The 22,181-nt window shown below is 42.9% G+C and overlaps 1 protein-coding gene across 4 annotated transcripts in view; it reads right to left on the bottom strand.

The window, feature by feature from the left end:
• Positions 1–22,181, bottom strand: part of ANKRD44 (ankyrin repeat domain 44) — a 209,311-nt gene that overhangs the window by 4,671 nt on the left and 182,459 nt on the right. For 2 of the 4 annotated variants that reach the window (XM_075000782.1, XM_075000783.1), the window contains 5 exons: positions 16,623–16,768; positions 15,613–15,695; positions 13,545–13,627; positions 5,118–5,209; positions 435–715 (listed from right to left, as the gene is read on the bottom strand). In XM_075000782.1, coding sequence (XP_074856883.1) covers positions 450–715; positions 5,118–5,209; positions 13,545–13,627; positions 15,613–15,695; positions 16,623–16,768 — 670 coding nt within the window. In that variant the 3' untranslated portion in view covers positions 435–449. Of the gene's footprint in view, positions 1–434; positions 716–5,117; positions 5,210–13,544; positions 13,628–15,612; positions 15,696–16,622; positions 16,769–22,181 lie in introns of those variants that run through there. The other 2 variants (XM_075000784.1, XM_075000785.1) reach the window with 1 other exon arrangement.

Here is a 22,181-nt window from a genome sequence, read left to right as displayed (position 1 = left end):
CTAGGAAATAGACAACAACGAGGAGAGAGTAGGGAGTCTTTCTTGGAATCTAATAAAGCCACACTGGAAAGACATCTTCATACCGACTATATAGCTAGGACACGCGAATATTGTATACACTTCCCTGTTCATTTGTGCTATCAAAAAGAAAAAGGCATTTTCTTTCTTTTTTTCAACTTAAAAGAAGAGGTAGAAACTTTCACAGAAGCACTTAGGGCCTAAGGAAAACACGATGAAACTTGAAGCTACAAAACATAAATGTGAATTCACTCAAATGAAAATCCCTATATTAATGGCCAAATTACTTTCAATTTTACTTATCCTTTCAATGCCTAATTCAAGATGTTTCAGTCAATAGTAATACTTCAAAAATATAATGTGGAATTCAAGCTTTTCTAAAAAACAAAACAATCCCAAATGCAATTAAGAAAAATATTTGACTACCAAAGTCAAAATGTTTCAGAATCGGAATCATTTTCATTGTACCCATCCTCTGTTCCTATATTGTTACTCAAGGGTTTACTGTAAGAGTTAATGCTGCCCATATTGGCGCCATCACAGAGATGTGTCCTGCTTAAATTGTCTTTTTTAAAACAAACGAAGTTGAAAGGCGTCATTGAACTGGAAGGAGAAAAAGGCATCATGGTAGCCAAAATGAGTGCCAGGCAGTCAGCCACGTCTTTGTTAGGAGCGCAAGCCAGGGCTGGCGTATGACCTGGGCACAAATGCAGACAAGGCAATGGTTAGTACTAGGGATACTGGGAAGGGAAATGAGTATTCCTCTAATACATCTCTAGATGACTTCATAATAAAGAGATGTATGTTTAGTTACAATCATGCCAGGCAAGAGACTGTGTTACTCATTTTAAATAGGCATGCTAGGAAAATACACAGTTTATGGAGTGTTTAAGCTAATGTGACCAACAAAAAGCACTATTTTAAAAGGCAGCATACAGCCTTTACAAAATGAATAAAAACATTTGGTAAACACAGTTCCACAACACAGACAATATGATAATTGCAAAACGAAAACATAAATAAGCATATGGCAATATGAACTCAAGTTGATTTTCACTTCAGTTCATATGAACAAATCACATTCTGAGAACAATGACCTTCAGCTGAAGATAAATGTGCATTAAATAAAAATAAGTTCTGCATTAATGATGTTTTATAGATTTCGTAATAGTGATCAACTGAGTATTTTAGAGAGTAATTTATCTAGGAATTACATGATCAGAGAAAGATACTAGACCTCCCCTCGGACACGTGATACATCTATAGTAAGTATGACTGTATGGATTATTATCCAAAATATACCCTCCTGTTAAGAGAAGAATTCAAAAAGTATGCAATATGCTTTTTTTAAGTTAAGTGATAAGAGCTTAGTGAAATCAAGAACTGGGAAGCCACTAATCATTGCGAATCACCCGATTTTTATTTTAGAGTGAACTTGGACAGTTATTTGGATATTGTAGGTACCCCAACTTTCATCTACACACAAAAATCTTTAAAACATTGAGTTTTGCTTAAAAGTAGATTGCTCATCTTTTCAGTGAGGGTGCTGGCTTCCAGTGGCTACCTACAGTTCTCCCTGTATGCCCAGAACGACAAACAAGTTCGCCTAAAATTCACTGGGAACCAGCGACTGAGCTTACTGTACTACTGAGAACTGTTGGCTATGCACCCAGAGCTCCTAACAGCTCACACAAGGTAAGTACAGCACTACTGTGGATGCGGCTAAAAAGAGTCAGGCTACTTCTATACCAGGAGGTAAATTCAAATTTATTAAATCGATTTTGTAATGCTGGGTTTTATAAATTCGAATTTAGTATCCTCACCTCCCTACAAAGTCCCCACACAGTCAACTTATTGCTGCCACACTCAATCACCAAACATTGACTGTTGCAGCAGTGCATGGTGGGAAGCTTTCCCACAGTTCCCTCAGCCCCGTAGCATTCTGGGTATTTTCGCTGGTGCAGCATGGGAAAAAGTGCCCTGCAAGTGGTTGTGGGTATGTGATGTCATCTTCCCACATTTCATGCCCTCATTCCCCGTGGAAAGCAAACAGCCATTTTTCCAGAAAGAAAGAAGGAAAAGTAGGGCATCAGCAAAGATCACCAAATTAACTAAAACATCTTGCTTCTATAACTGAATTGCTTTCTATAACTGAAATAGCAAAGATTTTACAAAAAGCAGCACGTGTCTGTGTCTTCTCAACTGGCCTTCCAGCCATTTTTCCCTGTCTTAAGGAATTTGCCAAAGCCTGAAGAAAGAAGGATTGAAAAGGGTAGGAAAAAGATTTTTGCCTTACCACTACACTACACAGAGTTGTCCAACACGGGGGGTGGGACTTGCCAAATTTCAACAAGCAGTGTTGCTTGGTGGGGTAAAAGGGGACCAGCTCCCATTGACTGTTGGGGGCCAGACACCCTCATCCCATTTGGGGATGGTTTTGGGGCATCAGTGGATCAAGGGCCAGTTGAGATGGTCCCTTCAATGTTGCTCAGGCGGGGGTGGGAGCAAGCCCCCAAAAATCTCTGGTGCTGGGGGAGACTTTCCCCTGACGGCAGCAAGCCCCCAAAAATCTTTCTTGCCTTTGGAACAGTCCACACAGGAGATCCACTTCCTGGACACCACGGTGCTAATACACGATGGCCACATCAATACCACCCTGTAACGTAAACCCACTGACCGCTATGCCTACCTTCATGCCTCCAGCTTCCATCCCAGACACACCACACGATCCATTGTGTACAGCCAAGCACTAAGATATAACTGCATTATTTGCTCGAACCCCTCCGACAGAGACAAACACCTACAGGATCTCTACCAAGCATTCTTGAAACTGCAATACCCACCTGAGGAAGTGAAAAAACAGATCAACAGAGCCAGACGTGTGCCACGAAGTCTCTTACTACAGGACAAGAGCAAGAGAGAAACCAACCGAACACCACTAGCCATCACCTACAGTCCTCAGCTAAAAACTCTACAGCGCATCATCAGGGATTTACAACCCATCCCGGACAATGATCCCTCACTTTCACAGGCCTTGGGAGACAGACCAGTCCTTGCCCACGGACAACCTGCCAACCTGAAGCAAATCCTAACCACCAACTATACACCACACCACAGTCACTCTAACTCAGGGACCCACCCATGCAACAAACCTTGTTGCCAGCTCTGCCCACATATCTACACCAGCAACACCATTCCAGGACCTAACCAGATCAGCCACACCATCGTGGGTTCATTCAGCTGCACATCTACCAATATAATTTATGCCATCATGTGCCAGCAATGCCCCTCTGCTATATACATCAGACAAACTGGACAGTCTCTACGTAAAAGAATAAACACACACAAATCAGATATCAGAAATGGCAATATACAAAAACCCATGGGAGAGCACTTCAATCTCCCAGGCCACACAGTAGCAGACTTAAAAGTAGCTATCCTACGGCAAAGAAATTTCAGCACCAGACTCCAAAGAGAAATTTCTGAGCTACAATTCATCTGCAAATTCGACGCCCTCAGCTCAGGCTTAAACAAAGACTGCGAATGGCTGGTGAAATACAAAAGCAGCTTCCCCTCCCTTGGTGTTCACACCTCCAGATCAACTGCTGGTAGTAAGCCTCACCCTTGCTGACTGAGCTAACCTTGTTATCCCCACCCTTGCTCTGGCTTATTTATACCTGGCCCTGCAGATTTCCAAGACCAGCATCTGATGAAGTGAGTCTGTGCTCACGAAAGCTCATGCTCAAAACTTTTCTGTTGGTCTATAAGGTGCCACAGGACCCTTCGTTACTAGTAAGGACCTTGAGGTTCTGACTCCTAAGCTTGGTAGAAGTTTTGCAAGCTATGGAAATGATTGTCTCCTGGGAATAGTAGTATCCTGTCAGCACTGTCCTTCAGAATGTTCTAATAGCAAATCAATGGAGTGGCAAATCAGTGGTATCAAGAAACAGCAATGCGTCTTTAAATTTAGCTACAATCAGGTACCACAACAGCCACTTAGTAAAAGCACATGAAGGGTAATAAAAGGAAAAAATTTAAGCAGGCATATTGTATAGTTTAGATACCTTCTACTCCTCTCCGATCAGTTGAAGGGGATGCAGAAGATGCTATAATAAAAGGAACTATAGCACACACAAAAATTTAGAGTTGGCTAATGATATTAGTATAATTGCTTAATTCTGTGAAATATGCAGGAGCTGTTAATTATAATACCTGCAATAAATGGTTTATCATCATGATTAGTGCCACAATGTGGGTCAGCAAAGTTCATTGAACAGTACTCCACGTTTTCTTTGTTTAAAAAAAACATGGCATTTTAGTTGATGTAGCAGACATTATTCCTTCCTTTACAGACAGGCAACCTGAGGCACCAAAATGTTACATAAACTTCTTAAATACCTTTGAATCAGTGATGTAAGGGAAACCTACTTGTTTCAGGAAGTAAATTTTTAAAAGTTAATTTCAGAATACCGTAAAAATAGAGTGTTGACTTTCCCTTACAGGTACTCTGTATTTAGAAAAAGAATTTCACAGACTTCTGAAACAAAAGTATTTTAAAGTTTAGTCACCAGTGAAACATGTCACACACTGTATTCACTCCTACCATGAGATGGTAATAATTTGCTAGCCTATCAGATTTCATCAGAAAATTTGATTGGCAATTGATCTCAGAATGAATTGAGGTACAAGCAAACAATTATTGATGGCTCTTCTCCTAACCATTAAACATGCTCTCATGATATGTATAAGCCTTAATTCTCAAGCAAGGTGTTGGAATTTTCTTTTGCCTTTTGCATGTTTAGAAAATTCAAATCACCATCGCATCCAGAGGTTAAAGAAAGACTTGCTGATGATGACACATGCAAAATTAGTATTAAGGAGACTGTGTTAATGTCCGCGGTGTGTTTGATATCAAACATACAGAAGCAGTGTCCTTGTTTAGGCAATTATACAGCTGAACATTTTATTCAAAAGGAGCATAAGCCTCAGCATTGTCTAATCGGTTTGCAAGTCTATTTCTTTGGTCACTTGTAAAAAAAAAAAAAAATCACCTTTGAGACACACTTCTTAAGACTATCAAATTGCACAGTGTCACTTACCATTTTCATCTACTGCTAGTACACATGCCCCTTTGGCCAGCAACTCCTCAACCACCATCTTCAGGCCATTTCGTGCAGCAATGTGGAGAGGTCTACAAAACATAACACCCTAAATTCAAGTATGGTTTGAATATATTGGAAAGGTCTGCTTAAGTACTATGTAAGAGCATGATCAGTGTTTCAGGGGGAGAATTTTGCTTTTCTGGATCCTCAGAATTGTATTCTATGTAGTTTTTAAGTGCCATTACATCTTTTCAGTTCCACAGCTATAAAACTTTTTTTTTGGTTTCACACACACGCACCTTCTGTATGTGCATGAACTGACAGTGACCCTGTGAAATGCATACTACTTTTAATTTTAGCCTGTTTATTTGCAAATCTCTCACGCCTCCATTGTAGGCCACAAACCTTTGATATTTGACAGGGGCATAGACAGACCTCGGTCTAGCAAAAATGTCTTTTCTTTGTCTCATCTTCAATTTCGGTACGACATAATGTATTAAAAATTCCCCATGCCACTTTCTCTCCTTTGTGCTGTTCAGGAAATTTCTGGCATGCTGCCAGAATCACTCTATATTCTTTTGTTAGGCCTGTCATCGCTGAAGCATCAGGAATTGGAGAGAAGCAACTCAGCACTGTTTCATTACATTCCAATTCATAATCAAACCATCCCTTCTCTCCCACTGGAGGTAGACTGTAGTGTTTTCATTCTTTCCCCTGGGATGAAGCTTCTATCAACCTCCCCACACCTGTCCTCTTCTTGGTGTGGGCAAATCCCTCCCTCCGACTACAAGACATGTCTGGATCCTACTGTAAAATACATGGGTGCATCGTTATGTGCAGCACTGCCAACCCCAGACATTCAAAAATCCTGAGTCACATATTACAGGGTGGGCAGTGACAGAACCTCTTACTGGGCTGGGTCTATATAATTTGCTGTGTTGTCACTTCTACAGAATTGGTTCTGAGCTCTCTTGGAACAGTAAATACTGCACTTTCTGTTAGCCTGGGAGGCAGAGAGGTCGGGGTAGGGTATTCCCCACTGACTGAGCAAGTTGTTCACCAATGAACTTTGAAACTCAGGGTTGGTGGCAAAGTGCCTGCTGAATGCACCATTCCTGCTGATATAGTGGTATGATTCTTGACACACTAGTTCCATAACTTGATGGTTTTTTACACAAGAATGGCTCTTGCTTCTGCCTGTTTGTTTACATAGAAGAAGGCTGTCGCGTTGTGTGAGAATGTGGTGAGACTGTATTAATGGTAAGAATGCCTTGCATGCTTCTTAGATTTTCAGAGCTCAAGGAGATGCATGTGCATCCTGATTTCCCAGAGCATCCAAGTGTGACCATCTGTATGAGCCCTCAAACTAAAAAAAAAAAAAAAATCGTATCTGTGATTATTACCATCTTGGGAGTAGGGGACAGGAAAGGAATGCTCATGCACAATTGTACAAGATCTTTTCAGTAAGTCAGAGAGGCCCTTATCATGGTGGGAACTGTCACTACAATGTTTATGTTCTTTTTGCCCAGTATGTATGCCAGTGGTGGGCAGCCGGTGGTGCATTGGGGTTGTACGTGTGGGCCATGAGACATTTTGTTTACTGTTGCACATGTGCAAGGTAGCCAGATTTCTCTTGTTTTCCTCCATCTAGTTTTTATTTCTTACCATATTACTGAAATGACATGCTGGTAAAGCAAAGGCATTTGGAGCGAGGTCTGTGCTGACTGCACGCAACACTGATTGTGAGAGCCATGTCTTCCCGCTGCCTCCAATCAAAGCACAGCTACAGTTCATTTGGCACATCCTGCACATTCTAGATGTGCAAGTGCACTTAGCAAAATTAACCTATCCCAGGAGACCGTTTTGGTTATGACATTCTTGAGGACCCATTAAGATGAGGGACGGCCCCTCGTGGCCCACACACTAGTGTAGGTTGCCCACAACTGATATATAGGCTGTGGCCACACTAGGGAGTGACATTGAAATGGCTTATCCCTATCTGTCATTTCGAAATAAGCTATTTCGAAATAAGGGCTATGGAAGTGACTACACACAAAACACGGATCGATGTGCTCCGCAACATCAAAAAGACTCCCAGTCATTTCAAAAAGGAGCGGCTACACAGCCACAGCTTCACTTCAAAATAACGGGGCAGGAAATGGCAAGGGCAGGGTCGAATGGCCGACAAGCCCTTCCTGGAGCACGGGCCAGCCAACCCCTTAAAGGGCCTCTCCCAAACACATCCCCCCCGTGCACATGCTGAGGACCCTGGCTGCTTGCAGCATGCGACCTCCAGCACAGCACTCGGCAGAGCCTTGGATAGCCATCACACCACTGCCTGCCATGGACCCGCAGCGCTTCACTGATGGGGACACCTTGGACATCATGGCCAGCCTTAGGGCCATCCTGACAGCATGCCATATGAGGCTCCATGCTGCCCAACACATGGCCAGCTTCCTGCAGGCTTCCCCCATGGTGTATGCAGAGCACCCCCTGTTCCAGCCCCACTGTTGCCTCTGGCAGTACCCCACCAGTGGGGAACAGTGGGACTACATCGTCCTCGGAGAGTGGGACGACGACCAGTGGCTCTGCAACTTCCGGATGACTCGGGCCACCTTCATGGAGCTGTGCCGTTGGCTTGCACCAGCACTTCGCCACCAGGACACCTGCATGTGGCCTGCGCGCCCCCTGAAGAAACAAGTAGCCATCGCCCTGTGGAAGCTGGACACCCTGGAAAGCAACTGCTCTGTCGGCTACCAATTTGGGATGGGGAAGGCCACCACTGGGGTTGTCCTCCTTGAGGTAAGGCATCCGGGGCCACACACCCACGGCGGGGTCTTGGGGAGGGGGGTCTCGAGGAGTCGGCTCCCTGGGAGGGGGTCCCTGGGAGCAGGGTCTCAGGGAGTGGGGCCCCCATATGCTACCACACACTCTTGGGCGCCTGTGCCCTCTACCCCTACAGGTAGTAGCCACCATGAACAGGATCCTCCTGTGCCACCTGATCCGCCTTGGGGACGTGGACACTGCCATGGCTGGCTTCCAACAGCTGGGATTCCCCAACTGCATCGGTGCATTGGACAGCACCCACATCGCCATCTGGGCCCCACCACACAGCCAGGGATGGTACATAAACCAAAAGAGCTACCACTCTGTCATCCTCCAGGCCCTCGTGGATGCCTGAGGATGTTTCACTGACGTCTGTGTGGACCAGCCAGGCAGGTCCCATGATGCCCGTGTCCTGCAGAACTCGTGGCTCGGCTGCAGGATGGCAGAGGGCACCTACATCCCCCCACAGGAGCTGCCAGTGGGGGACGTGACCATGCCCCTGTGCATCGTTGCCGATGCTGCCTACCCACTCCAGGTCTGGCTAATGTGCCCCTACACAGGGCACACCAATGAGAGCCAGGACCTCTTCAATGCCCGCCTCAACCAGGCCAGGAACACTGTGGAGCGGGCATTCGGCCATCTGAAGGCGTGTTTCAGGTGCCTCCTGATGCGCCTGGTAGTAGGCCTGTCCAGTGTGCCCACAGTCATGGGAGCCTGCTGTGCACTCCACAAGCTCATGGAGAGCAAGCAGGAGCTCTTTATGGCACACTGGGCAGCCAAGGCCGTGCTGCACTACGAGCAGCCAGGTGCAGTCCTGTGTCGCCAGGTGCACCAGGACAGGGTGTGCATGCAGGAGGCCCTCCAGGAGACCTTTGCCTGGGGGCACCCCATGACCTGGCCCAGCTCACTCCACACACACAACTGTAGCCAGACATGAACCCCCCACTTGGCCTTTTCTTCCTCCCCCCCACACTGGGAGAGACAGAGAGAGAAACAAGCAGGGGAGACAGGTAGCCTTTGATGTCCTGGGAACGCAGGTGTGCTGTCTCGCCCAGCCTCTCTACTATACACAAAAACCAAACAGTGAATGGGCTAGCTAATGGCTGCCCTTCTGGCTGATCTCGGTAATTGACACGCCTTGATCACTTCCCCAGGAAGGACGGGGAACCCCCGCCCATCACCTCCAAAGGTGCCCAATTGTCCACAATTCACAGGTGCAAATTGAGACTTGCATCTTCCCTGGGAAACCTGGGGTTCAAACACATTCCTCCCAATTGGCCACTTGAGACCAGGAAGAAGCGTACGTGACAAAAGGGGTATAAAGGAGCTTGGCAGACCACCTCCCCCTTTGAGTTTCAATCACCTACACCTGCTGGCCAGGTCTGGAATTAACTCCCGAGACTGGGGATGCCTGGTTCGTATCTACTTCTTCCCGAGGGATTGAGAGAAAGATTCTGGGTCACACTGGATCTAGGAGGCAGGGGTAAGAATTACACCTGTATTACGCTTCTTTCCTATAGGAATTGAGGGAAAGACTCTGGTTCCACCAGGTCTAAGAGGCAGGGGTGAAAATCACACCTGCAACTTGCCTTTCTTGTGTACACATTACTTGTATTAGTTTAAGCTAGCTAGTTTGTCTAAAACTTTTCTAAAGTTATATTGTGTTGTTTCCCCTTTAAAAACTGCAAGTACTAACTTGTACTTTAATCATTTGTCTTAGTTAAATTGCTTCTATCTTTGTATAAATAAAAAGTAACCATTAAAGCCTCTCTAAGTGTAATTTTCCTCTTGTTGCTGTATCTGAACTAAACACAAACCAAAGAACCCAGCCTGCCCTGGCTGCTTAGCGTAGCTGCTGGTGTGGTATCACCCCTTTGCCCCACCAGACCTTTAGCTGGCACCTGGGCATCAGCTCACAACAACCCCCGCTCCTGTTCTCACCCCTGCGCCACCAGCATCCCCCTTGCCATCCCCACCTGAGGCAGGACACATAGCACCGTTAAATAAATTCAACTGCTAGTTTTGGAACACAAAGAATGTGTGACTATTTATGGGGGTGGGGTGAACTATTTACATTGGGGGCAGGGGTGCACTATATACATGGGGAGGCAGGGGGCCTCAATCTTCCATCAGAGTGGCTGGTTGGGAGCCACAACGGCCCCTGGAGCCGCAACCGCCCCGGGTCCAGGGACCACAGGGGGACTGGGATGGGGCAAGTGGAATGGGGAGCTAGGGCTGGACCGAAATGAGTTGCTAGTCTGGCCACAACCATCCTGTTTGAAGCCATGCCTACAGGTGACAGATCTGGTGTCTGGCAAATGTATTTACTTAAGTACGTGATTCTAAGTGACCCAGGGGAGTTAGACAAATCCAAAGGTTATTTATGCATAACTTAATCTGTCAGGCTGCCAATAGCTTTGAATCTATCCCTAGAGAGATAAACTCTTGTTCAGAGTCTGAGATCATTCCTATGAAATCCATAGTCTGTGCAAAAAATCACAGTAGAGTTTTCCATGTTTACAAAAGTTCCCAGGGATGCTAGGAGACAAAGAAGCAATGACATCAGTGCTACAACTTTTGGATATCTTCCTGCCACATGGAAGTCAGTTATCTAGCAACACGAAGATGGTGGAGCCACCCTAAGTTGAATTGATGGTTTTGAAAAAAGTTTTGTGAAAACTTGGATGCAGTTGCTAGATCAATGGTCAGTACCCACCATGAATCTGAGGAATCTTCTGTAGGAATGGTGAATATCAAATGTGAAAGTACAAATCTTTCATATTTAGAGTTGTGACCATAACCCTGGATGGCATGACTGATGCCAATGTAACTCTGCAGAATCTAAGCTTGTAAATAAAGACATTGAGCTGCCACAAGTCAAGAACAGGTCTCCACCTCTCATATTTGGAGTAAAAATATTTTTCCTTGCCTTGCTCTCCACTGGAGGAAGGATTCCCATCTTAAGAGAGAATCTCCTCATGAGAATAGTTTCCAAGAGAGTCAGAGAAAGAGGTTTTGGCAGAGTTGGGAGCCAAGGGTATAGTCAGAACAGATGCTATCTAGCACCCATTTGTCCTTTTTTATTTCCCCCACGTGTAGGAAAACTGCGCGAGGTATCCAACAAATTTCATAAATGGGTGAAGATGGCTTTATCATTACTCCATAGGTCCCAAATGTCCCATCAAGTGTATCTTTTGGGTGATGTGCATGTGTGTGGTGGAGGCCAGGTTGATAAAGTAGATGTGTATGGGGCAGCATATCTTGATTTTTGCAACTTCTGCTGTTTGAAAGAGCATTGGTAAAGACCTCAGCTAGTAAGACTGCTTAAATTGAGCCCTGTGCCCCTGTGGGAACTTGTCTTTAAAATTCAGGAATTGAAAATATTTTGCCAGGAAGTCCGGTAGTTGGAATTCTACACTGCAGAGTGATGGAATTAAACACTTTTCTCCCCTCAATACTTCACATTCTTCACCACACAGGTTGCCTTTGGGAGCTGGTGGCTGGACCTTTAGTGGCTGTTTGGATGACTACAGAGTATGAGTTGGGGAGAAGAACAAGAACTCCATTTCCTTAGCTGAGACAAAGTGCCACTTTTCCACCCTCTTAGGTGTAGAGGCGCATGCCATTCAGTTCTTGCTGGGTCTAGGATGGCCACATTCACTGGCAGTGCTATTTGGCTAGACCTGTTACGCTGCTGGATGTCCAAGAGCTTGTGTTGCACTTTCTGGATATTCTCTGAGAGGATCTGGAACTTTTCTGCTACTCTCTGAGGCACATTTGTTTGTGACCAAGACTTTCTTTGAGATTTACTCTTTACGTCTTTCTGGGTAGAGAGAGATTTTGAGGCTACTTTTGTTGAGGTCTCAGGTGCCATAGATGCTTTCAATGACATGTTACTGCCTACATCTCCAGTGGCCTTTAGTGTCCAAGATGTTGATAAGGCCTGTGCATGGGCAAGTCCTCCACTCCTACATCTGACGCCAGCCTTAAGGCTTGTTCCATTGCTAGAAGTTTCAACTTCATCCTCCAACTGTTTCAGGATCTACGCTTGAAGGAAGTGCAGATCTTGCACTTCCTGGGTATTTGACCATCTCCCAAACAGCAGAGGCACTGAAAATACCTGTCATTTATCATGACAGCCTCACTTCAGAAGTGCCTTTTAAATCCCAGGAACACCTGCATCCTCAGACAAAATAAAGAATGACCCCCTAACTGGGAAAAAAAATCTTTATATCTATGAATGGCATTATTTTTCTAAGGGGAAAGAAAAAAGGGAACAACTGTTACAACAACTATAAACAATATAACTAATTATATACCAACTAGCTAGCTAGCTAGCTAATTGCTGTATACTAAAGAGAACAGATACACAGTAGGCCCTGTTTCAGGTCATTGGTGACTGAGAAGGAACTGAGACCAGTTTGCCTGTGTAGCCCCATATAAACACATCTGAGGTGCATGTACAGGCCAAACAGGCACTGCTACTAAACATCTTTGCACACAAGATAGCACGCCAATGGTGGTGGTGGGGGGGTTGACAGAGGAGAAGGAAAAGAAGAAGTTATTACTACACCCACGGTAGGCATTACACTGGTTGCCCTTCTTTCCTTGGGGAGCTAGGAAGCAGTTTTCACTTACCACTAGGCTGGCCAAAACGGGATTTTTTTTTTCTTTTTGCCTTTCCCACAGTAGATTTGAAACCCAATGGGTTGGAGCAAGGCCAGAAGATTAGGTTACAATGTTGCAATTTAGTGTAGAAAATGCATGATAAATGTCCAGTGCAGGTTGGAATGGGTAAAGTTATTGGATAAAATGTATTGGAAATAGATACTAAGGAAAGCATCCTTCAATGGAGCTGAAAGAGGAAGGTTTAGAGCTCCTACATGTGGCACAGTGGGGAGCCAAGTCCCCTCTTTTTCTATCCCCCCACCACACACACACATCTCTAATGCAAGGAAAGGAGCTAAGGAGCTTGGGTCCAACCAGGCTGGATATTATATGGACATGATTAAGGAACCAATGGTGACTTGCACAGTGCAATACACGGCCAGGTACTTCCAGATATTTTAAGTGAACAAAGCTGCAGCCTAATTAAGCCTCATCCACTGACTCACGTATTTCTTTTGGTGTGGCCAGGAGCTCTGTAAACCAGACCCTAATACTTTCTCAAAGACCACAACAGGAAAAAAAATCAAGTTGTTCTTCCTTAACGTACTATGCTTAATCTGCCATGGATAATATTTTTAAAAAGACATTAGGAGGTGACATGTGACACAGCAGGCTAAGATTTCTGCTTTATTGCCTGGAAAACCTATATTTCTTTTAAAGTGAATAAAGAAGATGATCTTCACAAAAAACACTTTATGCTCCATGCTCCATAGCATGAAACATAGCCGATTATACTCTGATACTCTAAAATTAATCTGTTTTCAGATATTCTTCTACAGTGAAACATTTTAAGATTAATTTTTTTAAAAATGTGCTCACTCATGAAAAATCTACATAACTTTAATTTAAAATCCCTAATCTGAATTTTCTGGTAAAACAATAACACACAAAACCACAGGATAATAAATAGTAATGTCTGCCTTTACTTACGTCTGCAATGCATTATTTTTTGCATTAATAAGGCTCTGTTCTTGGATCTTGTCAAGTATTAACAAGGCACATTTTTCATGACCCTAATATTTAAAGAAATAAATAAATAAAAATTAGTCTGTGAAAGGTTGTAAAATTGAGGCAACAGAAATTAAAAGTAGACATTCAAATTAAAAGACGCATTTAAAATTACAAACATGGTTCTGCGTTTATAAGACAGTGCACATGTGATGAATTTCAAAGGCCAGGAGATACACATTACAATCCATCCCATCATTAGTGGGCAAATTTTAGGTAATCCAAATTTGCCAGTTGTGGCTTTTTTAGCTTTAAGTCACTGCATGCCTTATACATATAGACCATACTTTAACACCTATTTTTATCCATGTCTTCATGAAACAGTAGCAATCTTTTGATAAAGAATATTTACAACTAGTAATATTTCTTTGACCTTAAAATGTCTGCTTGCTTATGGATTTTGGCTATGTCTACAAGAGAAGCCTCTGTCAACAGATGTCACTGTTGGAAGGGATTCCCCAGCAAAGCTTCTGTCAACAGATTGCGTCTACACTTTAAAGCAGATCAAAGAGCAATCCACTCTGTTGACAGAGAGCAGCCAGACTGCCCTGTCCTCTCTCGATAGAATGGCTGACTGGAAGCTCTGCAAACAGGGCTGCCCTGTGAACCGAAAGCCCTCTTTGTTGACAAAAGGGCCCCAAAGCATCTATATGGCTGTTCTGTTGACAGAATACTGTCAAGAGAGGCATTACACGTGAATGGGGAGAAGTATAATGATGCCAGCATGTGCCGGGTTTTATCAGCAAACTGTCAACAAAGTACATTTTGCGTGTAGATGCTCTGTGGTTTTTCCTGACAAAAGCCCAGTTTTGCTGGGAAAAGCTGCTTGTGTAGACATAGCCTGTAAGCAGGCAAAGAAACTTTCAAGAATTTGTTTTGAAGAGATAGTTGAAGAAGTATTTTCACCTGTATGAAAAAAGCACTATGGGGAATTAACCATTCCAAAAGTTTTATTACATAATGCAGAATTAGACCACATCTGCAACTTCTGAATGAGTGCAGAGGTGAGCTTGGACAGAACAAGTTGTAGGGTTTGGGCTTTGGTGTCTAGCATGGGTTGAAGGTTGTCCAGTGTAAAATGTGCTATATTAAACTGCTGATATCTGATGATAAATAAATACAGCAGATATATTTTTATAAACTGGGGTGTGCAGTAGCGTATGGCAAAGAGGCCTGGAACAAACTTGACCATCTATTAAAGGCAACAATTACAAAAGAAAAATCTGTTGAGGTAATGAGAATATTTCAGTCTTTTTAAATCAGGTAGCAGCAGCAGAAAAATAGGAGGAGAGAAGTGGTGAAGCCTACTGGATTAACTAAAAATCTGGACACAGAACCTAGGAGAAAAAAACCTTGACCAAACGTGATTTCTGCTCAACTTTTATAAGATCTTAGCATCAGCTTGAATATCACTTTTCTGTCCCTTTCCATAGAAATCCAAGAGATGATGTCAATCTGTGTTATACTATAGTGCGGTAAGACTATTCAGTAAATTCACAACCCTCACTTTACGTGATCGATATACGTGTTAATTGTATTATTGCAAATGTGAAAATCCCAGGCTGCAGCTGCCCACTCCCCCCAGCTGTGGGAAGCAGGCAGCTGGACCCTCGGGGAGCACATAACTTGGGGTTTTATTGTGGTTTCATGGCTTCTTCATTTTACCAGTATTTCCTTATCACTGTTACCAGTATCAAAATAAGTAAGATACAATAACTCATATTTCTCTTGCCTCTGTTACTGTAAGCTTATTGGATAGGCTGAAGAGCAAGCCAACTCTACATAATTTCCCCCTCTCCCTCCACCCCAACCAAACTTGTATCCATCACAGCTCTGTTGCCCTCAGGATTTCATTGGCCTGTGAATTCAACACATTGCCAAGTCCTTGTGTGAAATACTTCTTCAATGCATTATAGATATCTATAGAATATATAACATGAATGTGTGCACACACACGTGTGTATGTGGGCTACAAATTTCCTTAACATACTTTACTGCTAGCCAAGTGCAAGGGTGTATTCAAGTCCTTATCCTTTACAGTCAGATCAGCGTTGGCACTGTTCACCAAAAAATCTGAAAAACAGAAACAAAAACCACTTTGATGCTCATGTAAACTACAAAGGAGAAAATTAACCCCAATCTCCGTAACATGTACACATAGTACTCAAACAGATTCCATACGAATGAATTGTGATTATGCAGTTAATCAGCTATCAAAACAAAGTCAACAGCTGGCTGAAAATGAAGTATATTTAACCCAAAACTGTCAGTTCAGATTTCTTCGTTTTAATTTGACTGATGACATCTGCAGCAGTAGAATGGCAGTTGTGGCCTGAAATAGTCTCACCTATCCAGTTAAGAACTATGGTTCCTGTTTTGAGAGGATTAAGTAGGTTGTGCTGACTCTTTGGGCTTGTCTACACTACCACCCTCCTTCGAAGGGAGGATGGTAAGTAGGGTGTTGGGAGTTTACTAATGAAGTGCTGCATATGCAGCACTTCATTAAGCAAATTCCTGCCCCACCCCATGGCAACTTCGAAGTTTTAAACTGCAAAGTACCGGCTTGCCTCTAGCCACGGCTCACCCACTGGTACTTCTAAGTGCCAGGGCAACTTCAAAGTCCCTTTACTCCTAAAATTCAAGATATAGCCAGGGAAATGCGACAAATGAAGGAATTAATAACAAGAACACTTAAAATCACACACAACACAACCCTGGGCAGAAAAACAAGCATAGTTCATCTGTTACTGAAACAATTTGCATAATGAAGTGAAAACAATTGGAATAGAATCTGGGTGCATAACACATGAGACTTTAACATACAAAGTTAACTTTCCTGTACCAGTTATATAAAATAGATGGACACACATTTAAGTATCCACTCTTTGTTTTATTTATAATCCACAAATTAAAAACAAAAAACCTGATAAAGCACTTAAAGGGGTAAATACAGCAGCCTTTATTTTCTTTCAAGATTTACAGAAGCAAGTAGGTACCTACCTACAGCACCTGAATGTCCATTTTCAGCTGCCATCATAAGTGGTGTTTTCCCTGAATTATCTGCAGCATTTACCAGTGCATTGTGATTTAAAAGAAGCTGCAAGCATTCCACATGATTGGCAAAGGCTGCTGCGTGAAGTGGAGTTCTAAGAGAAAAAACAGCATATTTATAGAATTGGGATATTAAATAATCTCTAAAGCAGCGGTTCTTAACCTTTATTGCAGCCTGCATCTCTTTGGTTCTCAATATATGTTCTCCTTATCAAAAATGGAGATGGGGGGGCTTGTACACTTTTAAATGCATATTAAATATACGTAAAATAGTTTTACGTTATTACTCACCACAATAATAGTACACTAGACATACAAAAATACGCAAGTTCTACGCAGAGATGTTGTGGAGTTTTGCTGTGGAAGTAAACTGTAACCAGCTCGCTAACAGCGGCTAACTGAATTCATACATAGGTTTGATAAAACAAAGTAGTTGTACTTATGTGCCTGTGCTTAATTTGTGTTTTCAGTGATTTACCTTCTAAAAAACCTGGCATGTCTCACACCCCCCAAAAGAGCATCAGACAGCCCCAGGAGCTGCATGCACCCCAGGTTAAGAACCACTGCTCTAAAGAATTATAATATTGTTGTTCTTAGTAGCCTTAAGCAGACCAATACAAGGAGTTTTGAAGCTTTGTTCTATGAAACTTCAAACTATCAACCAGGCAAGTGAGGATGCTATTTTCATATAAGCTATAAAGGTAACAGTTGCATCCTCAGTGTCTGTACAGAAACAAGTCTGAGGCTAATTCTACACTTGCAGAGGTGGGGTGGGGGTTGCACTGAGAGTTTTGTTGGTGACAGAAAGCGTATCTTTGTGTTCACATTGTTTTCCACTGGCATCGGTGTGTTTACATATGCAGTAGCACTTGTATTGCCAATGAAAGTAGTGCACTGTCAGGGTGATGAGTGCAAAGTGTATGGGGGCCTCATGTATTCCCCAGTGTCCATCCCTGACTCCCTGTGCTGGAAGTGGCAGGCAGGGGTGGAGCAGGAGTGGGGAGGGGCAGAGAATAGGCACAGCAGGGAATGGGGCGGGGCAAGGGCATGTGTCCAGTACCCCTCCGGATCCCCTTTCACCAGTCGCCACTGTGCATTGTGGTGGCTGTCCCACTATGCACTGCTCCAGGACGCAAAGCAAATCATTACTGTTGCTCTGTGTGTGTGTGTGCGCGCGCGTGAGAGAGAGAGAGAGAGACTGGTCCTGAGGCAAGTAGAGGGAGAGAGTCTAACCTCAGCTCCCGTTTTCCGCTCTGACTCAGCACACCACATTCTGAGTGCCTGCCTCTGTTCATATTCTGGGAGGCAGCAGGAGCATTCCACAGTAAAGATTTGTTTGTGTCCAGGAGCAGTGACAGCACCAGGTATCAAAATGGAGCTAAATGGGAGGGGTGGCAGAGGCGTGCATATGTGCAGGCAGGACTGCTGAGTCTCAAAGAGCATGCACTCCTGCTCTCCATGGTGGGACAACTCCAGAGGGAAATTACAGTGGTAAAAAGCAAATCAAGAGTCTTCACAGGCACATCAATGCAAAAAGCCCTTTGTTGGGGTGGGTTGTGGCTTTCCAGTGAAAATGCTAGCATGGCTTAAAGTAATTGGAGATACACATCTCCTAGAACTGGAAGGGACCTTGGGAGTTCATCTAGTCTGGTCCCCTGCCCTCTTGGTAGGACCAAGCACCATCCCTGACATCTATTTGCCCCAAACCCTAAATGGCCCCCTCAAGGATTGAACTCACAACCCTGGGTTTAGCAGGCCAATGCTCAAACCACTGAGCTGGTTTATGTGCAAAAACCCTGATTTTTGCACTAAAACTGACAAGCATCGAACAGATGAAATTCTGGACAAGCTCATAAAAATGTAGTGCACAATGTATAAAAAGATCAATCCTCCCTATTATTCCTGATTTTTTGGAATACATTTATGACATAGATACAATATAAAGGAAATTTGGATCTGACCTTCTGATTATTAAAAAATGCTACAGTAGTCTACAGTAAAGATTTGAACCCTGCAGTAACAATACTGTACCCTATCGTATTTGACAATATTAGTGTAGCAGTGATTTCATAAGGTTTATAAGTTATTATAATTTTGAAAGATACCACAATTATAAGGATGGGTTTTCTGTCTTCACATGATAAGACTGTGCCATTTGAATATTTGGACATGGACTGGCTAACCTAGTGAGAAGGGATTTAAACTAGGTTCGATGGGGACAGGTTATCAAAGCCCCCAGTTAAGTAATAAACATGGAGACCTAGGAGATGGGTCAAAAATTGGGGGCAGCATGGGCTGTGATCAAGGAGAGACAAGACACAAATAGGTTACAAAATCATGTCAGTCTTAGTTGTCTGTATACAAATGCGAGAAGTATGGGGAATAAAAAGGAAGAACTTGAAATGCTAGTAAATAAAACACAACTATGGCATAGCTGGTATCACAGAGATTTGTTAATACTTATGACTGGAATATTGCTACAGAATGGTACAGCCTGACCAGGAAAGACAGGCAGGGAATAAAGAGAGGAGGTTTTGCCTTACATACTAAATATTTATACACTTGGAATGAGGTTGAGAAGGACACAGAGACTTGTTGAGAGTCTCTGTGTAAGGATAAAATAGATAAAACAATAGTGTTTTCATTTTAGATGTCTACTATGGACCACCTAACCAGTTGGAAAAGGTGGATGAGACTTTGTAGGAACTATTAACAAAATCATCCAAAGCCTAAGACTTGATATTGATGGGGGACTTCAACTATCCAGACATCTGTTGGGAAAGTCACACAGCAGAGCATAGATTGTATTGGAGAAAATTTTTTATTTCAGAAGGTGGAGAAAGCTGTGGGGTGAGGCGGGGTGGGTGTAGGAGAGGCTGTTCTAGGTTTGATTTTAACAAACAGGGAGGAACTGGTTTAGAATTTGAAAGTGGAAGGCAGCTTGGGTGACAGTGATCATGAAATGATAGAGTTCATGATTCTGAGGAATGGTAGGAGGGAGAATAGCAAAATGAAGACAATAGATTTCAAGAAGGTAAACTCAGGGAGTTGGTAGATAAGGTCCCATGGGAAGCAAGGCTAAGAAGAAAAACAATTAAAAGACAGCTGGCAGTTTGGCAGTTTTTCCAATGAGATATTATGAAGGGCAAAAAGTAAACTATTCCAGTGTGTATTTTAAGAAAAAAAAAAAAAAAAGAAAAAAAAAAGGAAATATAGCAAGAGACCATCCTCTCTTCACTAGGAGATCTTAAATGACCTAAACATCAAAAAGGAGTCATATAAAAAAGTAGAAACTAGGTCAAATCACAAAGGATGAATATAAACAATGCAAGTATGGAAGGGCAAAATTACAAATGCGAAGACACAAAATGAGCTCAACCTAGCTTGAGACATAAAGGGTAATAAGAAAACATTCTATAAATATATTAGAAGCTAGAGAAAGACAAAGGACAAAGTAGGCAATTACTTAATGAAAAGGGAAAAACAATAACAGAAAATATGGAAATGACGGAGGTGTTTAACGACTTGTTTCGGTTTTCATCAAGAAGGTTGGAGGTGACTGGACACCATTGGGAATGACAGAGAAAAGGAGGTAAGTTTAGACGTTAAAATAGAAAAGAACGAGTTCAAAATTACCTAGAAAATTTTTGATACCTTCAAGTCACTAGGCCCTAATCAAATGCATCCTAGAATACTCCAGGAGCTGATTAAGGAGGTATGTGAGCCATTAACTATCACCTTTGAAAAGTCATGGAAAAGTGGAGAGATTCCAAAAGACTAGAAAAGGGCAAATATAGTGCCCATCTATAAAAAAAAGGAAAAAAGGACAATCCAGGAAACTACAGAGCAGTCAGCTTAACTTTGGTGCCAGGATAGATAATGGAGCAAATAATTAAGAAATCCTTTTGCCAACAGCTGGAAGATAAGGTGATAAGTAAGAGCCAGCATGGATTTGTGAAGAACAAATCAGGCCAAACCAACCTGATAGCTTTCTTTAACAGGATAACAAATCCTTGTGGATAAGGGAGAATTGGTAGATGTGGTATACCTAGACTTTAGTAAAGCATTTGGTACAGTCTCGCATTACCTTCTGATAAATAAGCTACGGAAATACCACCTAGATGGGACTGCTATAAGATGGGTGCATAACTCATTGGATACTGTTCACAGAGTGTAGTTGTCAATGGTTCATAGTCATGCTGAAAAGCTGTAACAAGTGGTCCACGCAGTGTGCAGCGGCAGTTAGTAAAGCAAATAGGATGTTAGGAATTATTAAAAAAGGGACAGATAAGAAGACAAAAGATATCATACTTCCCCTATATAAAACTATGGTACGCCCACATCTTGAGTACTGTGTGCAGATGTGGTCTCCTCACCTCAAAAAAGATATATTGGCATTAGAAAAGGTTCAGAAAAGGGCGACTAAGATGATTTGGGGTTTGGAACGGGTCCCATATGGGGAGAGGCTAGAGAGACTGGGACTTTTCAGTCTGGAAAAGAGGCGATTGAGGGGCGATATGATAAAGGTATATAAAATCATGAATGGTGTGGAGAAAGTGAATATAGAAAAAATATTTACCTTTTCCCATAATACAAGAACTAAGGGACACCAAATGAAATTGATGGGTAGTAGGTTCAAAACTAATAAAAGGAAATTTTTCTTCACACAGCGCACAGTCAACCTGTGGAACTCCTTGCCGGAGGAGGCTGTGAAGGCCAGGACTCTATTAGGGTTTAAAAAAGAGCTCGATAAATGTTTGCAGGTTAGGTCCATAAATGGCTATTAGCCAGGGGTAAAGTATGGTGCCCTAGCCTTCAGTACAAGGGCAGGAGATGGATAGCAGGAGATAAATCACTTGATCATTGACTTCTGTTCTCCTTCTCTGGGGCACCTGGCATTGGCCACTGTCGGCAGATGGGATACTGGGCTGGATGGACCTTTGGTCTGACCCAGTATGGCCATTCTTATGTTCTTAAGTGGGATCCTGCAGAGATCACTTTTGAGACCAGTCCTGTTCAATATCTTCATCAACGCTTAGATAATGGCATAGAAAGTACAATTATAAATCTGCAGATGATACCAAGTTGGGAGGGGTAGCAAGTACTTGGAAGGATAGGATTAGAATTCAAAGTGACTTTGACAAATTGGAGAAATGATCTGAGATAAACAGGATGAAATTCAGTAGGAAGAAATGCAAAGTACTCCATTTACGAAGGAGTGAGATCTGCTTCTTTGGCAACAGTGTCACACTGTTGACTCATATTTAGCTTGTGGTCCACTATGACCCCCCCCCAGATCCCTTTCTTCGATACTCCTTCTTCGTTAGTCATTTCCTATTCTGCATGTGTGAAACTAATTGTTCTGGGATGTATTCATAGTAGTATTGTTAACAAGACATGAAAAGTAAATCTTCTGCTCTACTTGCACTGATTAGGCCTCAACTGGAATACTGTGTCCAGTTCTGGGAGCCACAATTCAGGAAAGGTGTGACAAAATTAGAGAAGGCC

This window comes from Carettochelys insculpta, chromosome 8 (genome assembly GCF_033958435.1).
Source record: "Carettochelys insculpta isolate YL-2023 chromosome 8, ASM3395843v1, whole genome shotgun sequence".
NCBI classification, from domain to species: Eukaryota; Metazoa; Chordata; order Testudines; family Carettochelyidae; genus Carettochelys; species Carettochelys insculpta.
The sequence above is the reverse complement of the archived record's forward strand: the minus strand, read 5'-3'. Positions and strand labels throughout refer to the sequence as shown.